Source organism: Prosopis cineraria, unplaced genomic scaffold (genome assembly GCF_029017545.1).
Source record: "Prosopis cineraria cultivar Desert tree isolate PC_DT_omini unplaced genomic scaffold, ASM2901754v1 PC13, whole genome shotgun sequence".
Taxonomy (NCBI): domain Eukaryota; kingdom Viridiplantae; phylum Streptophyta; class Magnoliopsida; order Fabales; family Fabaceae; genus Prosopis; species Prosopis cineraria.
Window position 1 is genome coordinate 4,829,490 of NW_026555344.1, and position 21,293 is coordinate 4,850,782.

At 35.1% G+C, this 21,293-nt stretch overlaps 1 protein-coding gene and 1 long non-coding RNA gene across 4 annotated transcripts; one reads left to right on the forward strand and one right to left on the reverse strand.

The window, feature by feature from the left end:
- Positions 1–1,632: 1,632 nt before the first annotated feature.
- Positions 1,633–17,731, reverse strand: LOC129291039 (uncharacterized). Its single transcript, XM_054928141.1, is given in 18 exon segments — positions 1,633–1,987; positions 2,119–2,157; positions 2,367–2,846; positions 3,528–3,586; positions 3,697–4,471; positions 5,894–6,220; positions 6,397–6,874; positions 7,391–7,776; positions 10,188–10,343; positions 10,787–10,978; positions 10,980–11,072; positions 11,687–12,439; positions 12,527–13,243; positions 14,257–14,433; positions 15,507–15,569; positions 15,727–15,801; positions 15,897–16,269; positions 17,323–17,731. Coding segments are annotated over 18 exon segments (5,691 nt in total). The 5' UTR covers positions 17,685–17,731; the 3' UTR covers positions 1,633–1,801.
- Positions 17,732–17,748: 17 nt separating this feature from the next.
- Positions 17,749–20,639, forward strand: LOC129291040 (uncharacterized). Of its 3 annotated transcripts, XR_008588611.1 has the most exons (4): positions 17,749–17,767; positions 19,186–19,283; positions 19,379–20,091; positions 20,359–20,639. It is a non-coding gene; the product is annotated as an uncharacterized LOC129291040 (long non-coding RNA). The 3 variants fall into 3 exon arrangements; XR_008588612.1 differs by lacking the exon at positions 17,749–17,767 and having other exon boundaries at positions 19,152–19,283; positions 20,351–20,639; XR_008588610.1 differs by lacking the exon at positions 17,749–17,767 and having other exon boundaries at positions 19,155–19,283.
- The last annotated feature ends 654 nt before the right edge of the window (positions 20,640–21,293 follow it).

Genomic DNA, 21,293 nt, shown 5'->3' on the forward strand with positions numbered 1-21,293 from the left:
ACATAAGGCTCAATATATTCTAAATTTATTCTGAAAGCCTAGAAACTTTCGATGCAAATATGTTTTCAGGTGAAAATACTCATTTCCTTATCGTTTGAAAAAAAAAGACATTGTACACAGGACATTGTATTATAATATATAGACCTTTTCCTGGTATATACAAATTTTATGTCGATCATACACTTGGAAAATTTGTCCATTATTGTTCGACTAAATCACAAAGACAATGTATAGTGAACAAATATTGTGTTGTTAATATATAAATCTTGTCATATTATATACAGACATTCTGTTGTTTATACACATGGAAAACTTATATATTATTCAACTAAATCACACAAATTATATATAATGAATGCACATTGTGTTGTTAATATATGAACATCATCATGTTATATGCAGATATTTTGTTATATATATACTTGAGAAACTTGTGCATTTTAAACGAGGGATAAATGAGTTTTTTCACGAAAAAACATATTTGCATCTAAAGCTTTTGGGCCTCTAAAATAGATTTAGAATATATTAAGATTTAGGTGCAAATTTCTTTGATTTGAGGGTCTTAGGTGCCATTTTCCCATTTTTTTTGTGTTTGGCCAGGCATTATTTCACATAACTATGAAGATGGTGGTTTTTTATTATAATGAAATGGATAGTGTCATGATATTCAGTTGGAATCTAGGCTGCTTATCTATTCTATCATCCAAGTTTGGCTTTAAGCTTCCTCTTGACGAGACTTTTTCGACTACAAGAACACAATTGGGTTTAATTCAACTGACGAACACTGCATTTCATTGGTTTTATAGCCTTTTTTTTTCCTTGGAGAACTCCTTGGCCTTATTTGGTACGTATACCTTAATTATAGGGATTGAAATTAGTAATGGGAATGATAGTAAAAATGAGACTTTAAAATCATGTTTGATATGAGAAAATACTTATTTTTATTTTATTTTACAATTAAGTATAAATTATGAAAAGACTATAACACCCCTTAAACTTTTTTTTTTATAAAAAAGTAATAACCTTCACCTTCACCCTCTCTCGATGAGCAACCATGCTCCACTCTCCACCCACTTTGCTATGAGATCCAGAGGCTAATGGCCATGAGATAGGAAAAGGTGAAGGAGAAGGCTGTGAGATCAGAGAGGACAGAGAACGCATCGAAGACAAAGGTAGAGATGAGGGTGCGAGATGAGACGTGTGCGACAGACCTAAGCAAATTGAAGAAGATGATAGATCAAACAACATCTGGACACTCGAACTAGTAAAGGAAGGATATGAAATGCATGAGAGGTAAGGCTTAGGGTATTTTGATCCTTACAAAAATCAATCTCAAGATTGATTTTGCAATATTAAGGGATGGTGGTACTGAATAATTCCACCTATGTAGGATTGGAATTGAAATTAAAATTTTTATTTTCACATACCAAACACAAAAGCTTGAAATTAGTCAGTCCCAATCCCAATTCTAATCCCACTCCCTCATCCCTCCATACCAAACATGATGCTTATTCTCCTGTCCGTACCTTAATAGGTACCGTTATGCATGGAGCCCGGTTGAAGAAGATCATAGACGTGTAACCTTTTGGTAAATGATAACATGAGGTTGATAAATAACCAAGCCAGCTCGCATGACAGATGCAAATCCCTTCATAACTACGAAATGTAAAATACTAACCTGTAAAGAAACAAGTACATATATATAAAGGGAAAAAAATAAATACACAGAAATACTGTACACTATTTGGCCCTAAGGTGAAGTATTACACATTGGCTTTGATTGTTCCCCAGCAGAATTCGCCTACAAGAAGGAACTGCTCATGGGATTGGCAAAGAAGTGGCTGCGGCAAATCAACTTTTCTTTATTGGATTTGCTTCCAAACAGATTCTGAAGCAAGAAGGGGGTCCCATCAGGTCTATTTTGTTGCATCTTCCTTACGATAATGTGTTTATCCAGAACCATCATTTCCAGAAGAGTTCTACAGCTCTGTGAGACATCATAAGCAAAAATCAAATCCAATTCCTAGATCAAAATTGCTGTTTCTGAATAAAGAATGAAAAACTTTTGGTTAACAATATCAAAACAAAGTTCCAAAAAAATTTAACTTGGAGGTAGACCTGTGGATTCAGCACTTGCATCTGATGTATAATTGCATCCTACAACAGATTTAAAAAAAAAAAAAAAAAGGCATCAGTTGGTTTGCAAGACTTCATCCTTTTTTTGGTTGATTCATATTAAACGTCATTTTCAGGGTGCACCCAAATTAAGCTACACATGTCATTATGCAACCACTATCATTCGCAGCTTCATTATGAATTATCAAGAAACTCATTCAAAAACATTGAGAAAGAGAATTGACTATTACCTCCAATATCCCTGGGTTTTGCATCACAATTCCAAGAACACGACGTCTAAGTCCCTTGAAGACAACTTGGTTTACTGTCCCATCTCCATTTATCCATGGCAATATTGGCACACGCGATTCACCAGAAGAAAATTCCGCTGTTTCTCTCTCATAACCGACTCTGGACAAAACAGTTTGGTCTTGCATAAAGCCTTTATCCTTATTGCAAGTTTGATTTTCAGAATCCACATCCCCGCAAGGAAGATTAAGAATCGTCACTTTGTGCACTTGATCAGTGCTGTTGTTTCTCTTCCTCAGCAAACTAGCATGGTTACCATCTTGTTTCTCTGGTTCATAAAGCTTGCGTGTAGAATCAATTTTCTCAATGGTCTTTGTTGAGGAAGGTAGTTGAACAGCTTGATGAAAACCAGACACACGGGTCAGAGAGTACTTGCAGCGGTATAAAGCATCAACAACTCGAACAGAAGCATAAGCATTGACCTGCCCAAAAAAGAGAATATCAACAATTGCACATCTATGAAACTACTGACGTACACAAGGTTAACAGATTAGAACCTCCTTCAAAATGAAATTAAGCCTTATGCCAAATTTTATTCCAACACGGGTTACTTAAATTTTATTTCTTACATGGAACTACAAAAGAATACTAAATCAGACTGAAGTGAGCTCTTGGATTTGCCATTGCTCTTTCCGGATCTTTCATCTTACTTAACACCAGAGAGGAAGTGACCATTCCTTCTCAACAACTGCAAATTTATATAATCATAATAGGTGTTTAAGGATCGAAAGATATAAAAACTCTTGATAACTCAAGTTAGTGAATTTACAATTTAAAAATTGAATATCTATGCCAGGTGTTCTAGGATTTATGATTAAAATCATGAAAACAGAAATAGAGAAGTGCAGGACAATGTTGTAGTGATTAAAAAAAGAGAAGACCAACAGACACCAGGATTCAGGTCATGAATAAAAATTCCCAGAAAGACAGCTGGAAGACTAAAGTTAATGGCCAAAGATATACCACTAAGCGGGGTGAATGCAAATAAATCCATAAATACGCTTGTTAGTACATTTCTAAAAAAATGACAACTACTAGAGCAGTTCATAAAATTCATAGGTCCCCAGGCCACTAAAATATTCAATAGGGAAGGGAGAAGTAACCTTTAAGGCTTGTCCAAATGCTTCAAGAACATCAACAATAATTCCATCTACATGTACCCCTGAAAAGAAAAACAAGAAAATATTTCAAAGTAATTTAAATAGTTCTATTTTTTTTTTTGGTGGATTTTGAGACAATCATATGCTTGGTTAAATCCCAGACTACCTATACCTGGCAAATTTATAATTCGAGAAACTTCTTCCATGCTCAAACCTTGGTCACCAACCTTCTGGATGGCAGCATAAACATTCCTGAAGACCCCAGCAGAGATTGCAGGGGTCTGTTCTTGATCAGAAGGAACCATTAATCGCCTAGCGTAGCCTGACATAGCTTCCCAAGATGATTCATTATCATTTTCTCCTATGGATACAGTGTCACATGAGTTGACGATTTCCAGCATATGTTCAGGAGGAGGATAATTACAACTTTGTTCTTTGTTTAGTTGAAAAATCCCCTCAAAAGGTTGTTCAAAGTTAAGATTATCTTTATCCTTGAACAAGTCTATAGTATCTGCTCCTGAAATTGCTGCACAGTGTGCAGATATCACAATACCAGGGAAACCTTTTTCTCGACGTGAAATGACTTCACCTTCTACCCCAAATATGGATTTCTGTTTCTTAGCTTTATCACCATATGAAGACTCACAAACATCTGCCTTACGTTTTGTATTTCTCAAGTCCTCAGCCTCTCCAACACCATTATCTGGTAGGCACGGTGAAATAGAAAGTTCCCCTGATGAAACTAAAGCAAACAAATGAAAAATGTCTCCACACTGCAGATCTTCTGCAAGATTTACCCCTACATTGGTGAGGTCTTTAGCTCTTTCATGCAGCCATGTAGAAAATTTAACAGCTCTCTTTCCAGTGTTAAACGGAAATGGTGACTTGGAAATGCCATGTAAAAAGTGTTGTGATAGCTCAAAAGGTTGAGTTCCATTTCCTCCAATCTGTCAAATAAAATTATACGTAGAGTTTAGAAAGCAAAGGCCAAAAGACAAAATATAAATGTGGCAACTAGGTAGTCAAGAAAATGTCTTCACATATAATGATGTCTTGCTCTATTTCAATGGAATTTGCCTGTGTTAAGTAATTGCCAAATAATAGTCTGATTAACTTGTAGTTCCCCTAAGAACTACTATAAACTCAATTTTCAGCCAGTTCCCCATGGAAGAACTGAGGCACCTCAGGATATCTTTCTTGAATCATGCTGTCACACAAGGTTTTTGAACAAAACTCAAATAGGCGAGAAGTGTAAGCACTGCAAGGTGAGAACCGGGACATAGTAAACTTGAGTCTCAAATCTAATGTCGGTTATCATAATTATTATCATTAATTTTATTTTTTAAGTTATTTCCAAACTTGGTTATTTCCTTATTTATCTCCTAATTAGGATTAGTAGGGATTTATTTTTCAAACTAGCTGATTAAGTGGGATATGATGGATTGTCTACCATCATTGCACCATATCTATATCTCACGACACCAATGGAATAAGAGAACAATAAACAGAATGCATCACTGTCTTGTTTTATTTCCAAATCGTTGCACCATAAACAGAATGCATCATATTATAACTGAGTGTGATCTGGCCTCTAAATTTCAAACCGCACCTTACCTCACCATTCTATCCCTCCAGCCACCAGAATAATGGATAATCAAACAAACTCAAAGCACCTATCCCTCTTACACTTCTCAGGTAGGTGTTATTATCTTGCTCAGAAACTAACACTTAACATTTATGAAACCTTGCTACTGTATTATTCAATGCTGTGAAATAAAACTCGCTTTTCCTCAAAGATTTCAACAGCCCTTGATACATTTCAAATGCATGGAAACATGGAATTTGAAAGCTGTAGCATTACAAATCATCATTAGCCTCCCTATTCCTTGACTCACAACATAAAACTACAAAATTTGCACTGGGCTATTTGCTCCTTCTACAGCGGAACACCAATCTCAAGTAATTTTTTACTGCACCCTTACTTCAACTAATATGTTCACCTTCACATGCATGTCTCAACCGTATTACTTTTTACGTCACACTGCTATATGTCTTGTCTTCCAACTCAACAATAGATATATAAAGCTACAGTTTACCTTCTATATGATAGAGCTTTATTAAAGAGCATTCTAAAGAACTGTTTCAAATGTAGATGAAATTTTACACAATGAAGTGCTGAAAAAGTAAATAACAGCCATAATCTATGGAGAAATGCATTTATATATTTACCATACCTCATAGTATATGATTTGCAAATATTAATTTTACACTCATGTTAAATTTAACAGTATGAAGTATCATCAATTCAACCCAAGCATATGAACATATCACAAAACAAATAAAACTATCTGAGGTTGAGAATCATTTACCATAACTTTCTTCTCCCTAAGGTAGTTAAAAGCAGCAAACAGATCATGCACGGAGTAACGCCGGAGAATATCAGCCAACAGGTTTGATGCCTGTGGGTTTGTTGAGGTGCTTAAGAAAACAAGCTTAAATAGCTCCACCGCATTTGAAACAGCCAATGATTCATGCACTTGTTGGTTAACATTAGCCCTAAAATTTAAAAACCTAATAAATTTTTTATCAAGACGACGGCGATGCGATCTCTGGGTAGGAAATGCAAGGTTCTTCTCATGAGAGTGGATAAGCTCACTAGGAATGACTGGTGGAGTTACTTCATTTTCCTGAAAATCCTGGCAGAAAAATGATTTCTATAGTCAAATATGCTCAATAATAGCCCAAGATTTAGAAAGTAAAAAAGCATTCAATAATATCTCCATTTAATGAAACGAAAGAGCAAAAAAGTAATAGGCCAAGCTCGATTTTAATAAAACACTTTCTATTATTGTCAGAAGTGTTAGAGAAGTACCTGTCCTTCAGCATGCGTATTTGCAACTGACCACCCTTCATTTTGAGATCTATCTTTCTTAGAGGAGGCTTCCAACTCAGCAATCTTCTTGCATCTAAGAACCTCATCCAAGGCTATCTTGACGCTTCTGTTCTCAAAGTCATCCCAAGCTTCTCCATTTAAACTAGTTGCTTGAGTTTCAACGTTTTGGCTAAAATTATTAACAACTTCCTTAGATGGACATCGTACAAGCTGTCTGCAATCATCATTCTTCAATGACATGTTCTGAGTCTCTTCCAGCTGTTTTGCATAGCGTTCAGCAAGCAAGTTACAAAGTCTCATCACAGCTTTCCTGAATCTTAAGTTACGATTCAAAGAAATCATTCTTTTCTGACAGGTTCTAGGAGGTGCTGGAAGATCGGGAAGTGTGGCCCAATTAGTGCGATGATATTTTGGACCAAGAGCAGCACGGTTTTTAACATATTGAATCACCAACAGCCTAAAATAAGATCAAGCGTGAGATAGTCAGACAAGGCCATATTTACAGCCACAAGGGCATAAAGTAAAAGAAGATAATTGCTACTGTCACTGAAAGAGCAGGACGCTCTTCTACACCATTAGGTTTTACAGGGATTTTATTACTACTGCCTTGAGCTTTCCTTTTATTTTCAGATTCGCAGATTTCTTATCCTCCAATTAGCTTTAAATTCTTCAATTTCTAAAAAATCTATTCATTTATTCGGAAAAATAATAAAAAATAGAGCAAACATTTAATAGAACAATCTAGTTGACATAAAAAATCTAATAAGTAAAATAAAAAATATCATACTCATGAACTTCATTATTGATTGACAAATTAAAAATATTTGCAACAGTCGGCTGTATTACTTGTTGGGTAGTTGGTATGAATATACGCATGATCCATCTTCAAATAGGCCATAATGTAACACCTATTTCAGAAGTATAATTTTTTCTTGGGTTTACTATTCATCAGCCTTTCCAAATAATTGCTTACCTATCAGTTTCATCCGACCATAAGAATCTCCTTTGCCGTCTTGGCTTCATTTTTGACAAGACACACTGGCTAACAAGGGAATGACAATTTTCAGTGTTCTCAGTTTCATGATGATCATCCTCCTGAAATTCTTGCATATGAGTTGCATGCTCCCCCAAATCAATACACATGGCTTCTTCTTCTTCTGTGCAAATCCCCCCGATATCAATTGCTGAATCTATTCTTGCATCCTTTGCCGGCCTCGGCTCTGGAGAACCTATTTTTCGGCGGCAAGATGACCTTCCTTTTTGACCTATTGAAAGATTCTCATTCCCTAAATCCTCATTTGCTTGATTTTTATACTGATTGAGACCATAGCGACGCTTGCTGGAGCACATACTGAGTACCTGCAAGTGACATTTAAAGAGAGAGAGGCAGAGAAATGTCAATGAAAATATGAAAGCAATAGTCACACACTGTTTCAAACATACTAAATGAGGGGGTGGAGAGGGAGGGGTTAGGGGAGAGTGATGTGACCGCGAGATATGGTCGGACTTATAAGACGAGATCAAGGGGGCAGTTGGGTGTAGAAAGGAAATACCCATTAGATCAGGATTAATATCCTGGGGGTCCAGAAAAGAAGGATTAAGCCATGATGTTTTGGTAGGGTGGCTTAGATTTAGTCTTGATATTGAAGTCACCTTTTTGCTTGCTTTATTTTGCTGTATTATTTTTGTTGGCACTCAAGGATGTTTGTGGAGAGTTAGACAGAAGTGAGGAGAGTACTGGTCTCTCGAACACCAGTGGGAGGCCTTTTCTTGTTGCTGTGTTCTTTCATTTGGTTTGTAATTTCAGTTGTAAGGAATAGGGTTTTGGCTTGAATCAGTGAGTTTCTCTTTTGTAACACTGATTCAATTCATATGCATTAATATCAAAACCTCAAAATTTCCCTCATTTATTTCTCTTTGCATTAAAAGCTTGGTTCTAATAGTTACTTTAGAGCAGAGCTCTATCAGAGAGAAAGAAGCACCATTGAAAGTATAATATACAAATTTTAATTAACCTTTTGAATAAAATATGATATTATATCGGGAGAACAAGAGTACAAAAAGGGAGCATAAGATATCCTCCCCAGGTTGCCCTTCTAGCATGTTTGATGAATCTTGGGTGTGCCCTGAAATCAGGATATGATGTGGGCATCACTAAATGCAAGCAAGCAATGAAAAGTTGGAAGTTCCTCCTCACTGGTTATTGTGGATAACTTAAGTGTCCATTGCTTGTCACAGCAAATACAAACGCGGATACCACTGACAGTAACCAGATATAAGAATAAAGAAGTTCTTGAATCTCAAAGAGTCACAAATCCTTGACAACTGACACTACCCTGAAATAGTGAGTCATGAAAGGCCATTTTTCCCCCAAAAAATGAGATCCTAAGGCTTGAATTGATCAATATTTGGCCACATGTTAAAGTCAATTTTCAGTCAGTACATTTGCCATCTGATGCAATTCCTTCAAAAAGGGGTCTTACATTTGATCATATCACAATAATTGGATGCAAAAGCATTTGGAACTCAACATTTTTCATTGATTCCATCAATTTGTATAAAGCATCAAATATATTGCAATATTCTTTTGAATGTGAGCAATAGCCATTACCACTTATTAACAGCTTCTAAATGACTGAGGTTGGAATTTTTTAAGGATTAGTTTATGTAACACAATTTATTGTAGGTTAGCAGAATTTCACATTGAGAAAGCTTTCAGCATTAATAAATGAAATTGAAGTCATCCCTAAGTTTCTATGTGATTAAGGAATAACCACTGTAGTGAATATTTAATTTTGCATATCAGGATCAAGAGTGTAATTAAGAATTATCCAGGCAAATTTGAGTGTATCAAGAGTGTAATTACTTGCCATCATCCTGGGCAGTGAAGCCTCCCTTTGGCCTTGTCTTCTCAAGCAAACACTTTGGACTTTGGAGATGTAGGGAGGAACAGAAATTCATTTTAGAAGTCTAGAGGAAAAACAATAGGGATAGAATTTTAAATGTTACATAGTTATCTGCTAAAGTGTAACAGAACAGTTTCCTGCATGATCCAATAATGGCAGGCAGAGGGAATTTGACTCAGTAAGCGAGACCCATCATATTCTCATAAGAGGGTTGGGAGTCATAATGAATGCACATGCATCAACTTGGAATCTACTGGTCATCACAATGACAATTCCTAAGGATTTACAATCACTTTTATGGTGACAGACACAAGGAAACAGGATGGAACATTCAAAAGGAATATCCAGCACCTCTGTGCCAAAAAAAAAAAATCAAATTAAAAAAAAAAAAGAATCAGAGTCCACTCATCTCAAATGATTTGTGGATTCAAGTTACCTTCCATGATTTAACCATTATGTTGTATGCTTACTGTCAAGAGAGGGATCTGTGGGGGAACAAAGGGCACTCTTCTCTTAAAAAGAACGCAGTATGTCTTAAACTAAATCTCTTCCTGATTAATTTCAGGTGCAACTCAGCAGAATAGCCCAAGCGTGTTTCCATGTATTGGGCCAAAAGCCCAAGGTTGCATTAGGTTACTCAGGTGGAGACCTAAATCTCAAAACAATAGTATGATCCCAAAGTCAAGCTGGGAAAGTCCACTTTAATTGGCATGCTATTTACCTAGTGGGTTAAGGCTTCTTCTTGTTGTTGTTTAGCGCCACAGAGAAGCACAATGACTGAATCACATATAGCTACTGATAGAAAATTTGCCCAGTGTTAAAAAGTAAATCATAAATCATGTCAGCAGCTTAAAACAAACTAACCTGTTCCAAGGTGAGATTTAGATCCTTAGCAATCTTCTCACAGTCCTTGTATGAAATTTTTCCACTTGAATCATTCTTCATTACACACTTTAAAAGCTCCGCACGTTGTTCAGATGTCATAAGTTGAGTAGAGGCCCATGAACGAAAGCGAAAAACCTAACAAATGGAAACAGAGGATTCACAGTCTATCAGCCTATCAGTTCCATCAAGGCAATAACTAAGTTCTTTATGTGTGGGCAATCAATTATTTTCAAAAAGGGGCAGAAGATAATTTTCAAAAAAAAAAAAAAACAATCATGAAATGCTAAGTTGTAAAAAAACAAAATACCTATTATCCGTTCACAAGAAAAAGTACTAGCTAATACCTAAAACCAGTACCTAAACTTTATCCATTTTTGAATTGGAGAAATATATATTAGGCCACCAAGATGAATAAAAGCAAAATAAAAAAAAATATAAATAAAAATTTCGACAGAAAGCAATGACAATTACTACCATACCCTCATTAATACGTAAACAAGCTTCAGATTTTAATTTATTGTCCAGGAATTAATTCATCATAATAAGTCTCAATTGTTCATTGGAGACTAGGAGATTACCTCAGGAACCACAGATCCAGGGAAAGCAAATGAGGCAGCTTTCTGATCCGCAGCGGCATAGCAATACTCCAATGTTTGCCAATATTCATCAACTGCATTTCTATTTGACAAAACAAAATCATGCCTGATTCTTGGTCGAAGATCAACAGAAATGAAACTGATAGATGATGCATCATTTGAAAGGGGCTCCTCGAATGTAAGGCTTAAGCTCCATCATGTGAGTAAAAGAAGCACATGGTGTCATGACTCCATCTCTAGATTGTAAATCAGTCGCAATCCGAATCAACTATAAAAATAGATCCTCTATCAGGCATAATTCAGCAAATTAACAATTTCAGTCTTAATCTCCATATTTAACCTTCTATCTCATTGCATTTTGCTTACAGTTCCCTCTTTTAATGTTTCTCTTTTGCAACACCCTTTTCAGACTTCTCATTTCATTAGAAGGGAAAGGGGGAACTCCCTTATGTAACAAAATTGACATGTTTTTCTGTGCATTGTATGAAGTCAAAAGAACGCACAACACTATTCAAGTCTCATGAATAGTGCAGTTTTTTGTTTATAAAAATAATAATCATCAAAATAAACAGAAAAAGATTACAGCTTTCGCTCCATTGCAGTAAACCTAAACTAAATTCAAACATTTCAATAGAAGTGCAACCAAGAGAGGATTAGAAAAGAAATCAAATCACTAAATTTATAAACACCTTAAATATAAGTTTCAAGATGCAGAGAGCAGGAATATGGAATGAGTCAGCATATTATGCTATTGATTGCTCCACTGCTAACAACACTCTTTGACCTTATCTCAATTTCTGAGGATAGCAGGTCAATGGAATATATTATTTTTAAAGAAAGTATTTAGCAATGGCTGAACCTCAAGTGACTTCTAATCAATACCTTTAACCGGCGTAAAATGTCAATAACTAATGATAGCCTTCCAGTTGCATGAGTGTCCATTAGACTCCTATACTCCTCTGCAGAAAGATCACAAAGACGTAGACTCATCTTACACTTCTCAATCATTTCTTCATATTTTTGTGTGGACCCAACCACTTGTAAGAATAGCTCGAGTGGAATCTCTTTAATTGCAGCTTCCAGAGAAAATAACTTGCAGCTGCCACGAGGATTATTTAGCTCATTGAACCATTCTTCAGGTGATGAAGCATCATCATGGCTTGATGACCTATTTAGATAATCCCATAGAAATCTGTGAAGCAACTTTGCCCTAACCATTTTTGCCAACACGAATCCATTAGCACGCATGGCTTCTGCTTTACCAGGTCGTTCATCAGGGAATATCGAACTTTGAGTTTTCTGAAGATCCTCCATTACAGGTATCGATTCGTCGTCCTTTCTCTGGGAAGTGCCTTGACTACGAATATACCCATCAAATGATCTCGCTCTATCTTGAATTTTCTCAAATAATTCAGGAGATAGATTTATGGATGGATGCACAACCACTACCCAATGCTTTTGCCCAGAATATTTAGTAATAACTGGAACGTATACCGTGATCAATTTGCAGAGCCCTTGTTCCTGAAGTTTCTTCAATATTCGATCAATAGTCTTCCGATCCATTTTGGCACACTTGTCCTTCTCAAGGCTATTAAGCCACCTGTGCATTTCAGGTCTCAAAATAAACTTTTCATCCTGCCAAAGAAAAAAAAACAATGCTTCTAAATAATCTGATGCAATAAACTCCTAAAAGCATTTATTACAGTAGAAAATCACAAGGACCTCTAATCTTTCAAGTATCCTTTTTGCCCTTTTAGTGCTGTTCACAGTGAAAGAAAAACTTTGATTTGGTCCAGAGAAAAATAATTTTGAAACGTCAGGAGGTGGAGCTCTTGTTGATGCCACATCCCCCTCAGCTGTAGCACAGACTAAATCACATGTGCTGTTAGAAACATCAGGAGGTGGAGTTCTTGTTGATGCCACATCCCCCTCAGCTGCAGCACTGACTAAATCACGTGCACTGTTAGAAACATCAGGAGGTGGGGTTCTTGTTGATGCTACATCCCACTCATCTGCAGCACAGACTAGATCATGTGTGGTGTTAAAAACTGTACATCTTGGACCCAACCCTTGCAAATTTAACGGAGTTGCAAAATCATTAGGCTCAATATTTCCAGTAGATCCACATGAAAGTTTGGTATTAGTTGCTGGATCTTCCAATTGCCCCGGGCCAGCTGGATCTCCATTGGATATTGGATCAACATTTTCAGAAATTATAATTGCAGAACTGTCAGGCACCTTCTGGACTACAGCTGTATCTTCATCAGGCTTGTGAACAAGCATAGCTTCTGGTTTGGGATTGAAATTCCTCGATGTCCAAACTCTAATTGTCTTTGATTTTTGACATTGTTCCTCCTGCACTTTCATTCCAAATCTATAGCACATATTTAGGAGTCGGCTGTGGTTTTTCTTTAGGTCAATTCCAAGCCTCTCACTGATCTGTTTACAAGAACTATCAAAAGAAATTAAAAGTGGAAGGCAGAACTTCGCACAAACAGGGATGCACATAGCTCCATTGAAAGAGAGAGAACATTTTAATTAAAGAAACAGTGAATCACAAGCAGTTGCTCAAATATGAAGTTTGCAAACTCACACAAGACAACTAGTAGGTGAGATCCAAAAAGAAAAGAAACAGTAGGTTTAAATACATGCTTTTCTTTAATTCTCTTTTGTTGTTACAGAAATTATTTGTAATCAGAAAGTACCTACCTAATGAACTAAAAAAGAAGTTTTATTAAACTGCTATAAGATTAGCAATGTTATATAGTAGTAAATATTGAAATTTAAAGGGACAACAAGAACATAAAATTAAGGTAACAAAGATGAGAATGTTGAGGTGGATGTGTGAGCATACAAGAAAAGATAAGATTAATAATAATCACATACAAGGAAGAGTTGGCGTGACATCTATTAAGGAGAAAATAGTAGAGTCTCATTTTAAGAAAACTTAAACATATACAAAGAACATCATTGGAGATGCTAGTGAGAAGGGTAGAATAGTCTTTAAGTCCTATGAATAGAGGTAGAAGAAAACCAAACAGAACATTCAACGAAGTTATTGGACAGGACCTTTTGGTTAATAATATATCCAAAGATTTGGCTATTAATAGAGCACAGTCACGTCATATAATCCATATAGCCAACCTCACCTAGTGGGGTAAAACTTGTTATTGTTGCTGCTACCAGCATGTTGCTATTTAACACGTGGACACACAATTGAAGGGGGAAGTATATATCAAGCTATTAGCAATATTCATTTTTTTCATTGCATTTTATCCCCATTTTAATTCATTAATGTCCATACTTCAGAGAATGTTGACTCTAATTTTCTTAGTTTTGAGAAAACAAAATGCCTTAGTAAGGGTTTGCACAATTTTTGTTCATGTGTTATCACCCCCCGCATCTTTTCATATATCCTAGCAATAAAGAGGAAAAAAGAATCAAATGCACACCTCTTTTAAACTGATGCCATCTGATCCTGAAGCATCAATCAAGTTAAAAATTTGATGCTCTATAGGCAGTTCCACAAACTGTTCCATGACTTGGCATTTCTTCCCGGAGTTCAAGTTTTTATCTTCGTTTTCAGATCCAGTAGTTTTTGAATCAAGCAGCCGCAAGCATGCCTCAACCTGTGAGCAAGTAACACCTACAGTCAGACCACCAAACCAGAGTAATACAAGCTACAGAAAAAAAAGACTTTAAGATACTGTAAGAAAAATATGAAAAATATCAAAGCACTAGACAGAACACTGCTTGACATTAGGAATACTAAAATAAGAGCCTTTAGAACTGAATAGGCCTTTGGTTACCCATACAACGAATATTCCATCTAAGTGAGTATTAGTAATTACTTCCATGTTATTTGGAAGGATATTGTTAAAATACATAATAGCATAATCACTAGATTATGTTTGGTAATTGGGAGTTGGAAATACATCTTATGTTTGGTACTTGGAAATTCAAAAGAGACAAAAAGAAATGTGGATAAATAATACATAATAACAGTGTCACACTCTCCCTGTTTCCCTTCCTGAGTGTGTTATGCAAGATGAGTCATTTCATTTATAATAATTGAGAGAACAGAATTGCAGCTGGAAGCTAGAATACAGGTAGAGAGTGAGAGAGAACCAAAATAATGAGGCAAAAATTGTCAGGCTCAAAACATTCAAAATCATTCCCTCAAACTCTGATTTATATTTAATCTAAGAGAGAGGGAATAATCCAAAAGATCCCCCAATATTACCATAAATAGCACCCGAAAATAATTTAATATCTTCTGGTTAATTTCCCGGACAGCTCACTGCTCACCCAATCTTCCGTTATCATGTACTCCCTCCGGTCCTATTTATAAGACACCTTCTAAAAGTAATTTTTAATCCAAAATATAGGACACCTTGCAATAATTAAACCACCTTTTTCAATTTTACCCCTTCTTGATTAACATAAAAGTATTTAATATAGTTGTATCATCATTTAAAGCCAAGGGTAAAAATGAAAATACATCTCACTTTTTTATGATATCAAGAAAAAAATTAACTTTTCTTAAGATGCATGAAATGATTGAAAGTGTCCTATAATAAGGACCAGAGAGAGTATATTCTTTGATCAGTCACCACTACACTGTTCCTTTCTCCTCCAATGAATAGAAATTCAGGAACATAAAACTAATGGGACATTTGATCATAATAATGCAACAGCTAACCTTGCCATTTACTTTGGCATCAAACTGCTCCACAATATTATCTGCTTTCAACCTGTGCAAAATCTTTTCACAAAAAACCAACACAATGCAATTAGTGGCGAAATTTATCTAAAAAATAAAAATAAGATAAAAAGCACCAATAAGGCATGCAGATTAAAATTTACAGATCCCTAAAAGTATAACAAAATCTAAAGTTGGAGAAGATATAACTAGAATATACTTCTCGCCAAGCCCTATGCTTTGAAGGAGTTCCACAATAACCAAGATCCCTCTTAATATCAGACACAACGAGAACCTGCAACAGAAAGATTATCCGCAAACAAAAACATCAAAATCTATGAATGATTCTTTAGATGACAGTTGTTATAACAAAAAAAAGTTTAGAGCAACCTTGCCATTGGCTTTCACTAGTTTGCCACAGATAGTTTTCATTTGAGGTGCATAGTCCTTTATGAGGACGTCCATCTCTCCACTAGAATTTCCATTAGTATCATCTTGGTTTTTCAATTTCTGCCCCGCTGTGGTGATTTCATACCTTTGATGAGAGCCAAGTTGTTTTGCATAGCGATGCAAGTATACTAAATTGGTAGATACACACGGCAAATTTTTCAACTCCCCATCAGCACAGGTTTCTTTCTTTCTTTCAAGAGCAGACTGCTTCACAATCAACCCTTGACACTCGAGACTCCTTAATACATAATGTAAGTTATTTCCTTCAATACGCAGCTGTTTACTAAGTTGACTTTGGGTGATTCCATGTGATCTGCAAGTTTTCATTTATACAGAAAAATATACAAATAAAAAATGGGGAGAAAGGTGGCTAAAGATTAAAAGCGACAAAGCACTTATGAGAACCAACGAGAATGAGTCAATGGAAATAAATTACAACTGACAAATCTCAACCAACAAAACTCTGAAATCTACCTCCAGGAATTTAATCCTCTTATGTCTTTCAGATGGAACTCAACTCCAAACGGCAACAAATTCAAATTAACAATAATCTGGCAGAGCGCGAGTCTAACCAGAGGACTAAAATTCAGGAAAACAAAAGGGTAAGAAAATGTACAAAACTCTCAGCTATTCAACAGGCTAACTCTCCCAATAAAATCGCATGTCCCTTGCCTCATCCTAACCTCAAAGCCACAATATATACTTCTCTCCCACTCTCATTCTCACGTCTCAAACTCGACTACCCATAAATCAGTCACATGCTTGGCCCATTAGTTATGAGCCCATCACTTTCCCTACCCCTTTCTGCTGCAATGACTTGAAGCTTCAACAAGAAAGACAAGGAAGGAAACAAGCATATAACAACACAACATTACTGCCAATCTGTATACATACCAAGGAAAAGCCAAAACACAATCCTAACCCATGATGAACCTAAGGCCTATGTAACACTATTGGGAATATATTTAGTTTTCTCAAGCCCTTTCCGCCAGTGAACTCCACATGAATGCAAGATTCCACCTTCTGATCAATGGTGAATTGCACACATATATCAAGTGCTAACTTGATCTTCTCCATTATAAAGGAATATCAACCCAGCAGTTTTTGTGGATTAGCACCATTTTAGGAGAAAAAATTATTCATTCATTACCATAAACATCATAATACCGAGGAAAGATCAATCATGCAAGTATTACTACTTCCCCTCCTTAATGACCCATTTTTTAAGCACAAAGAAAAACCAACTTGAGGAGCAATCAGCCATCTTTAACAAATGTATAAGCCTAGACACGCACACATACAACCCTAAAATAAAAAAAAAGAACATTGCTTAATATGAAAGTCATTATGTTAAAGCGTAATGAACCTGGCATTGGCAAGCAGCTCAAGGATGCGCATTTGATTTGGAACCAGAGAATTCGATTCGTAAAGACCAAGAAAGTTGTCTATGAGATTCCGTTTAGGGACAATCTTTAAATTAAGCTTCTCGGCATCTTCAATTGACTGTATTGAAGGGTCACCGGGATTATAAGCCTCATTCTGAACCTCAAACCGCAGGGTTGGAATGCGCAGTAGGTTGGCCCATATGGCTTTTTTAACACCAGGAGAAAGGTCAAGGTTCGAGGCTGAAAGAACCGGTTGAAGTCTGGGCCAAAGCGCGGCAACTGGTAATCCATTTTGAAGCTGCGAGCAAATTTCTTCAAGTGCAGCGTTAATAACCGAGTCCATGTAAATATCAGCGCGGGCAAGTTACGCAGAATTGGGGAGGGGAAGGGGAAGAAAGGATGAAAGTTACGCTGACGCGTTAAAAGGTACTATTTATACAACTTTTATTTAATACTAGAAAAAATAAAAAATAAAAATAATTAAAAGCAAATCTTCTTTAAAATTCTAATTCTAAATATACTCACATTAAAAAAATTATTAAAATAAAGTAAGAGCGGTGGCAACTTTTTTGTGAGAAAACATCATTTGAAGCTGGAAATTTTTATATTAAAAGAATCATCTTAAAAATATAAAATTTCACCTTATATTTTATAAGAAAATACTTAATTAGTTTTAAAATTTTATAAATATATAAACAAATATTTATTTTAATTCTGATAAATAATTATACGTAATTAATAATGACTCATTTAAAATTAATAGTTGACTAAGAACTTATTTAAATTTTAATTGAATATAATTAATTATAATTAATATAAATAATTTTAATTATAATTAATTATGTTATAATGTAATATGTTTAGATATTATTTTTTAAAAATTAATTTTAATAGAATTAAAAATATTTAAATAATTTAATTGAAGCCAATTTTAATTATATAAATTATCATAAATGATATTATTTTTTAAAATTAAATTATTAATAAAGTTGTATGTAATATTATTAAATTTGTTAAATTTTGTTTAAGAAGTAAAATACATTATTTAACTTATATATCTAACTAATTATAGATATTTAAATTATATTAATATTAACAATTTAATTTATACAACTTTATCCATTCATCAATTTCTAGCATGTCGGAAACATAATAGATTACTAATTATTAGTCACTTTTTTATTAGTTAAGCTAGCAATAATACTGCCTAAAGGAACCAAAGAGCTTTAAATCTCATGAGAAATTAGGAGGACAACACACACATTGAGAAGGAGCACAGGCATTCAACAATTGGAGGTGCACGATGATGTGGTTTAAGGGTATATTTGAAATGGTAGAAAATTTTGATAGATGATAACTATTACAATGGTGTAATTGAATTTGAGAAGCTCCTCTCCCTAGCTTATACTGAAACTTGTTTAGCAATGAATTAATTGATTATGGGTAATGTGGGTGTTTGGGTATTTTTTATCCAAACCATGATTTTACCTAAAATAATTGATTATGTTTTATATCCAAACAAATTTAATTATATAAATATTAGTCTTATATAATGTAGGGTGCATTCAAATGTTAACAATTAATCATAGAATTAAAAACAACTCATTAAATTAATAAATTTTATAAAAATTTAGAGGTGATTAAATCTTTATTTAGAAAATATTATTTTCAAATATATATGAAAAGAATAAAGTGAAATTTGAAATTTTCAAAATTACCCAGGTCCATAGGTTCTGATGATATTTTCTCTATTTTTATGGAAAAAGATCTATCAATGAAAGGGGTTACACAAATTTTTTCATTAAAAAAAAGAAAAGAAAAAAGGATGACAACTTTATTTCTAGGTTTTCCCAGATGCCATGAGACAAAACTGTCTCCGGGTGTGGCACAATCGCAGTTCACAACCCCCACGTGGCCACCGAACTGACCAAAAGAACGAAAGGTGAGTGCTGATTATTCATGTTTCCTATTGTTGAGGCGGAAATCTGATCTTTTTTAATTTTTCGAGTTTTAAATGAGAAGCTGTTTTCGATGCAGAGCGTTTCACCTTTCAGTTTGTGGTGGATGGAGTTTTCTTTCCGGAGCTTAATGAGGTCTTGACCAGGGAGCTCGTAGAGGATGGATATTCTGGAGTTGAAGTTAGGGTTAAGCTGATGAGGACGGAGATCATAATCAGGACGACTCGCAGTCAGAATGTTCTTGTTCTTGGTAAAACTTTGTTATCGGCAAATTGAATCATAACTTGTAACTTTGATTTAGCTGTGTTGGGTATGCAGTAATCAGTGCTCAGAGTGTAATTCGGCAAACTATATGCTTTTTATTTTATTATTTTTTGCCAACAAACTAGATACTGTCTTATTAGATTATGTTATTCTGGAATTGAAGGGCGTATAGTTGTGAATTAACTTTTTTTTATCAGTAGCTTTCCATGTGTATTTTTTAAATACCAACTTTTTGGGTTAAGATCTTGCTTTGAAATTGGATTTTGTGCTAATTTTTATTAAAAAAAATCTAGTTTTAGCATTGTCTATTATCTCTTACCTAAGATTTTATGGGTTAAGAGGATCTTCCATCAATGCTTATATAGACTAACTTGGGGTTTTGTTAGTCCTTGAGAACTGTTATAGTTCTTGGGGTTCGGGAACTCCTGCATCTCATTCTTTCCCTTCCTTTGAGGATGCTGTTGATGACCTGATGAAACCATCTAGATGTGCAGGAACTGAAATTTAATCTTATCCGATCGACTACAGGTAAAAGATCTTGCTTTCAAAATGGATTCTGTGCTAAGTTTTATCAAAAACAGTATAGTTTTAGCATTGTCTATTATTATCCCTTGCCCAAGATTTTATGGGTTAAGAGGATCTCCCATCAATGCTTATATAGACTAAATGGGGGTTTTGTTAGTCCTTGAGAACTATTATAGTTCTTGGGGTTCGGGAACTCCTACATCTTACTCTCTCCCATCCTTAGTGGATGCTGTTGATGATCTGATGAAACCAAACCATCTAGATGTGCAGGAACTGAAGAGTGTGTTTGATTGTGGAGCTTTGGAGTGATCCCTCTCCTCATCTGGGTGAAAGTTTTTGGACGGGAGGGGAGTGTAGCAAGCCACCTAATGAAACAGCCACAACCTTCCCTATCGCACCCTCCGTCACCAAACACATCTTGTTATTATTGCTGAGATTGAACAACAATGAAACCCACCTTGTTATCATCATTCGTCACCTAACTAGGTCTCCGCCCTTGCAGCAACGGCTATTTGGGGGGTCTCATATTGCAATAAATCGATCGACTCCAAGGCAAGCCTACTCCTTTATTTCTTTGTTTTGTTTGCTTAATAATATAAAATAAATATGTAATCAATATCAATATATACTCCCTCCGTTCAAAGATGAAAGATATTTTTAATCAAATCGTACTTTCAATAAAGTAGTTACTTATCTTTAAACTAACCATATCTTTCTATATTTACCCTTATTTAATAAAATGTTTCACCCTGAAAAAATATTAAGCAATCTATTCAATAAAAGCACTTTTAGAATGAGGAGAAGTGATTACACCTTAAAAGATTCAAAATGCCTTACATCTTTGGAAATTCAACCCCTCAAAAAATGTGTTACATTTTTTAAAGGAGGGAGTAATAATTAATATAAAATTTATTAATAATGCACTACATTTAAAAATTATAATTTAATTTAATCAAGGTGGAGAAATATTTTATATGGGGAACAATTTTAAAAAATAAACCAATGTATAGGGATATAATAGTGAATTGATTATTATCTCCCCTTTGTTCCCCTCTCAAACCAAACAAGACATCATTAAAATTCCCTCCCCTCCCCTCCTTTCCTTCCCCTTCTTCTCCTTCAAACCAAACACAGTCAATCATATCCGATTGCTTTAAGTAGCTCAACACAAAAACTGAAGAATGATTTGTGCATTTACCATGTAT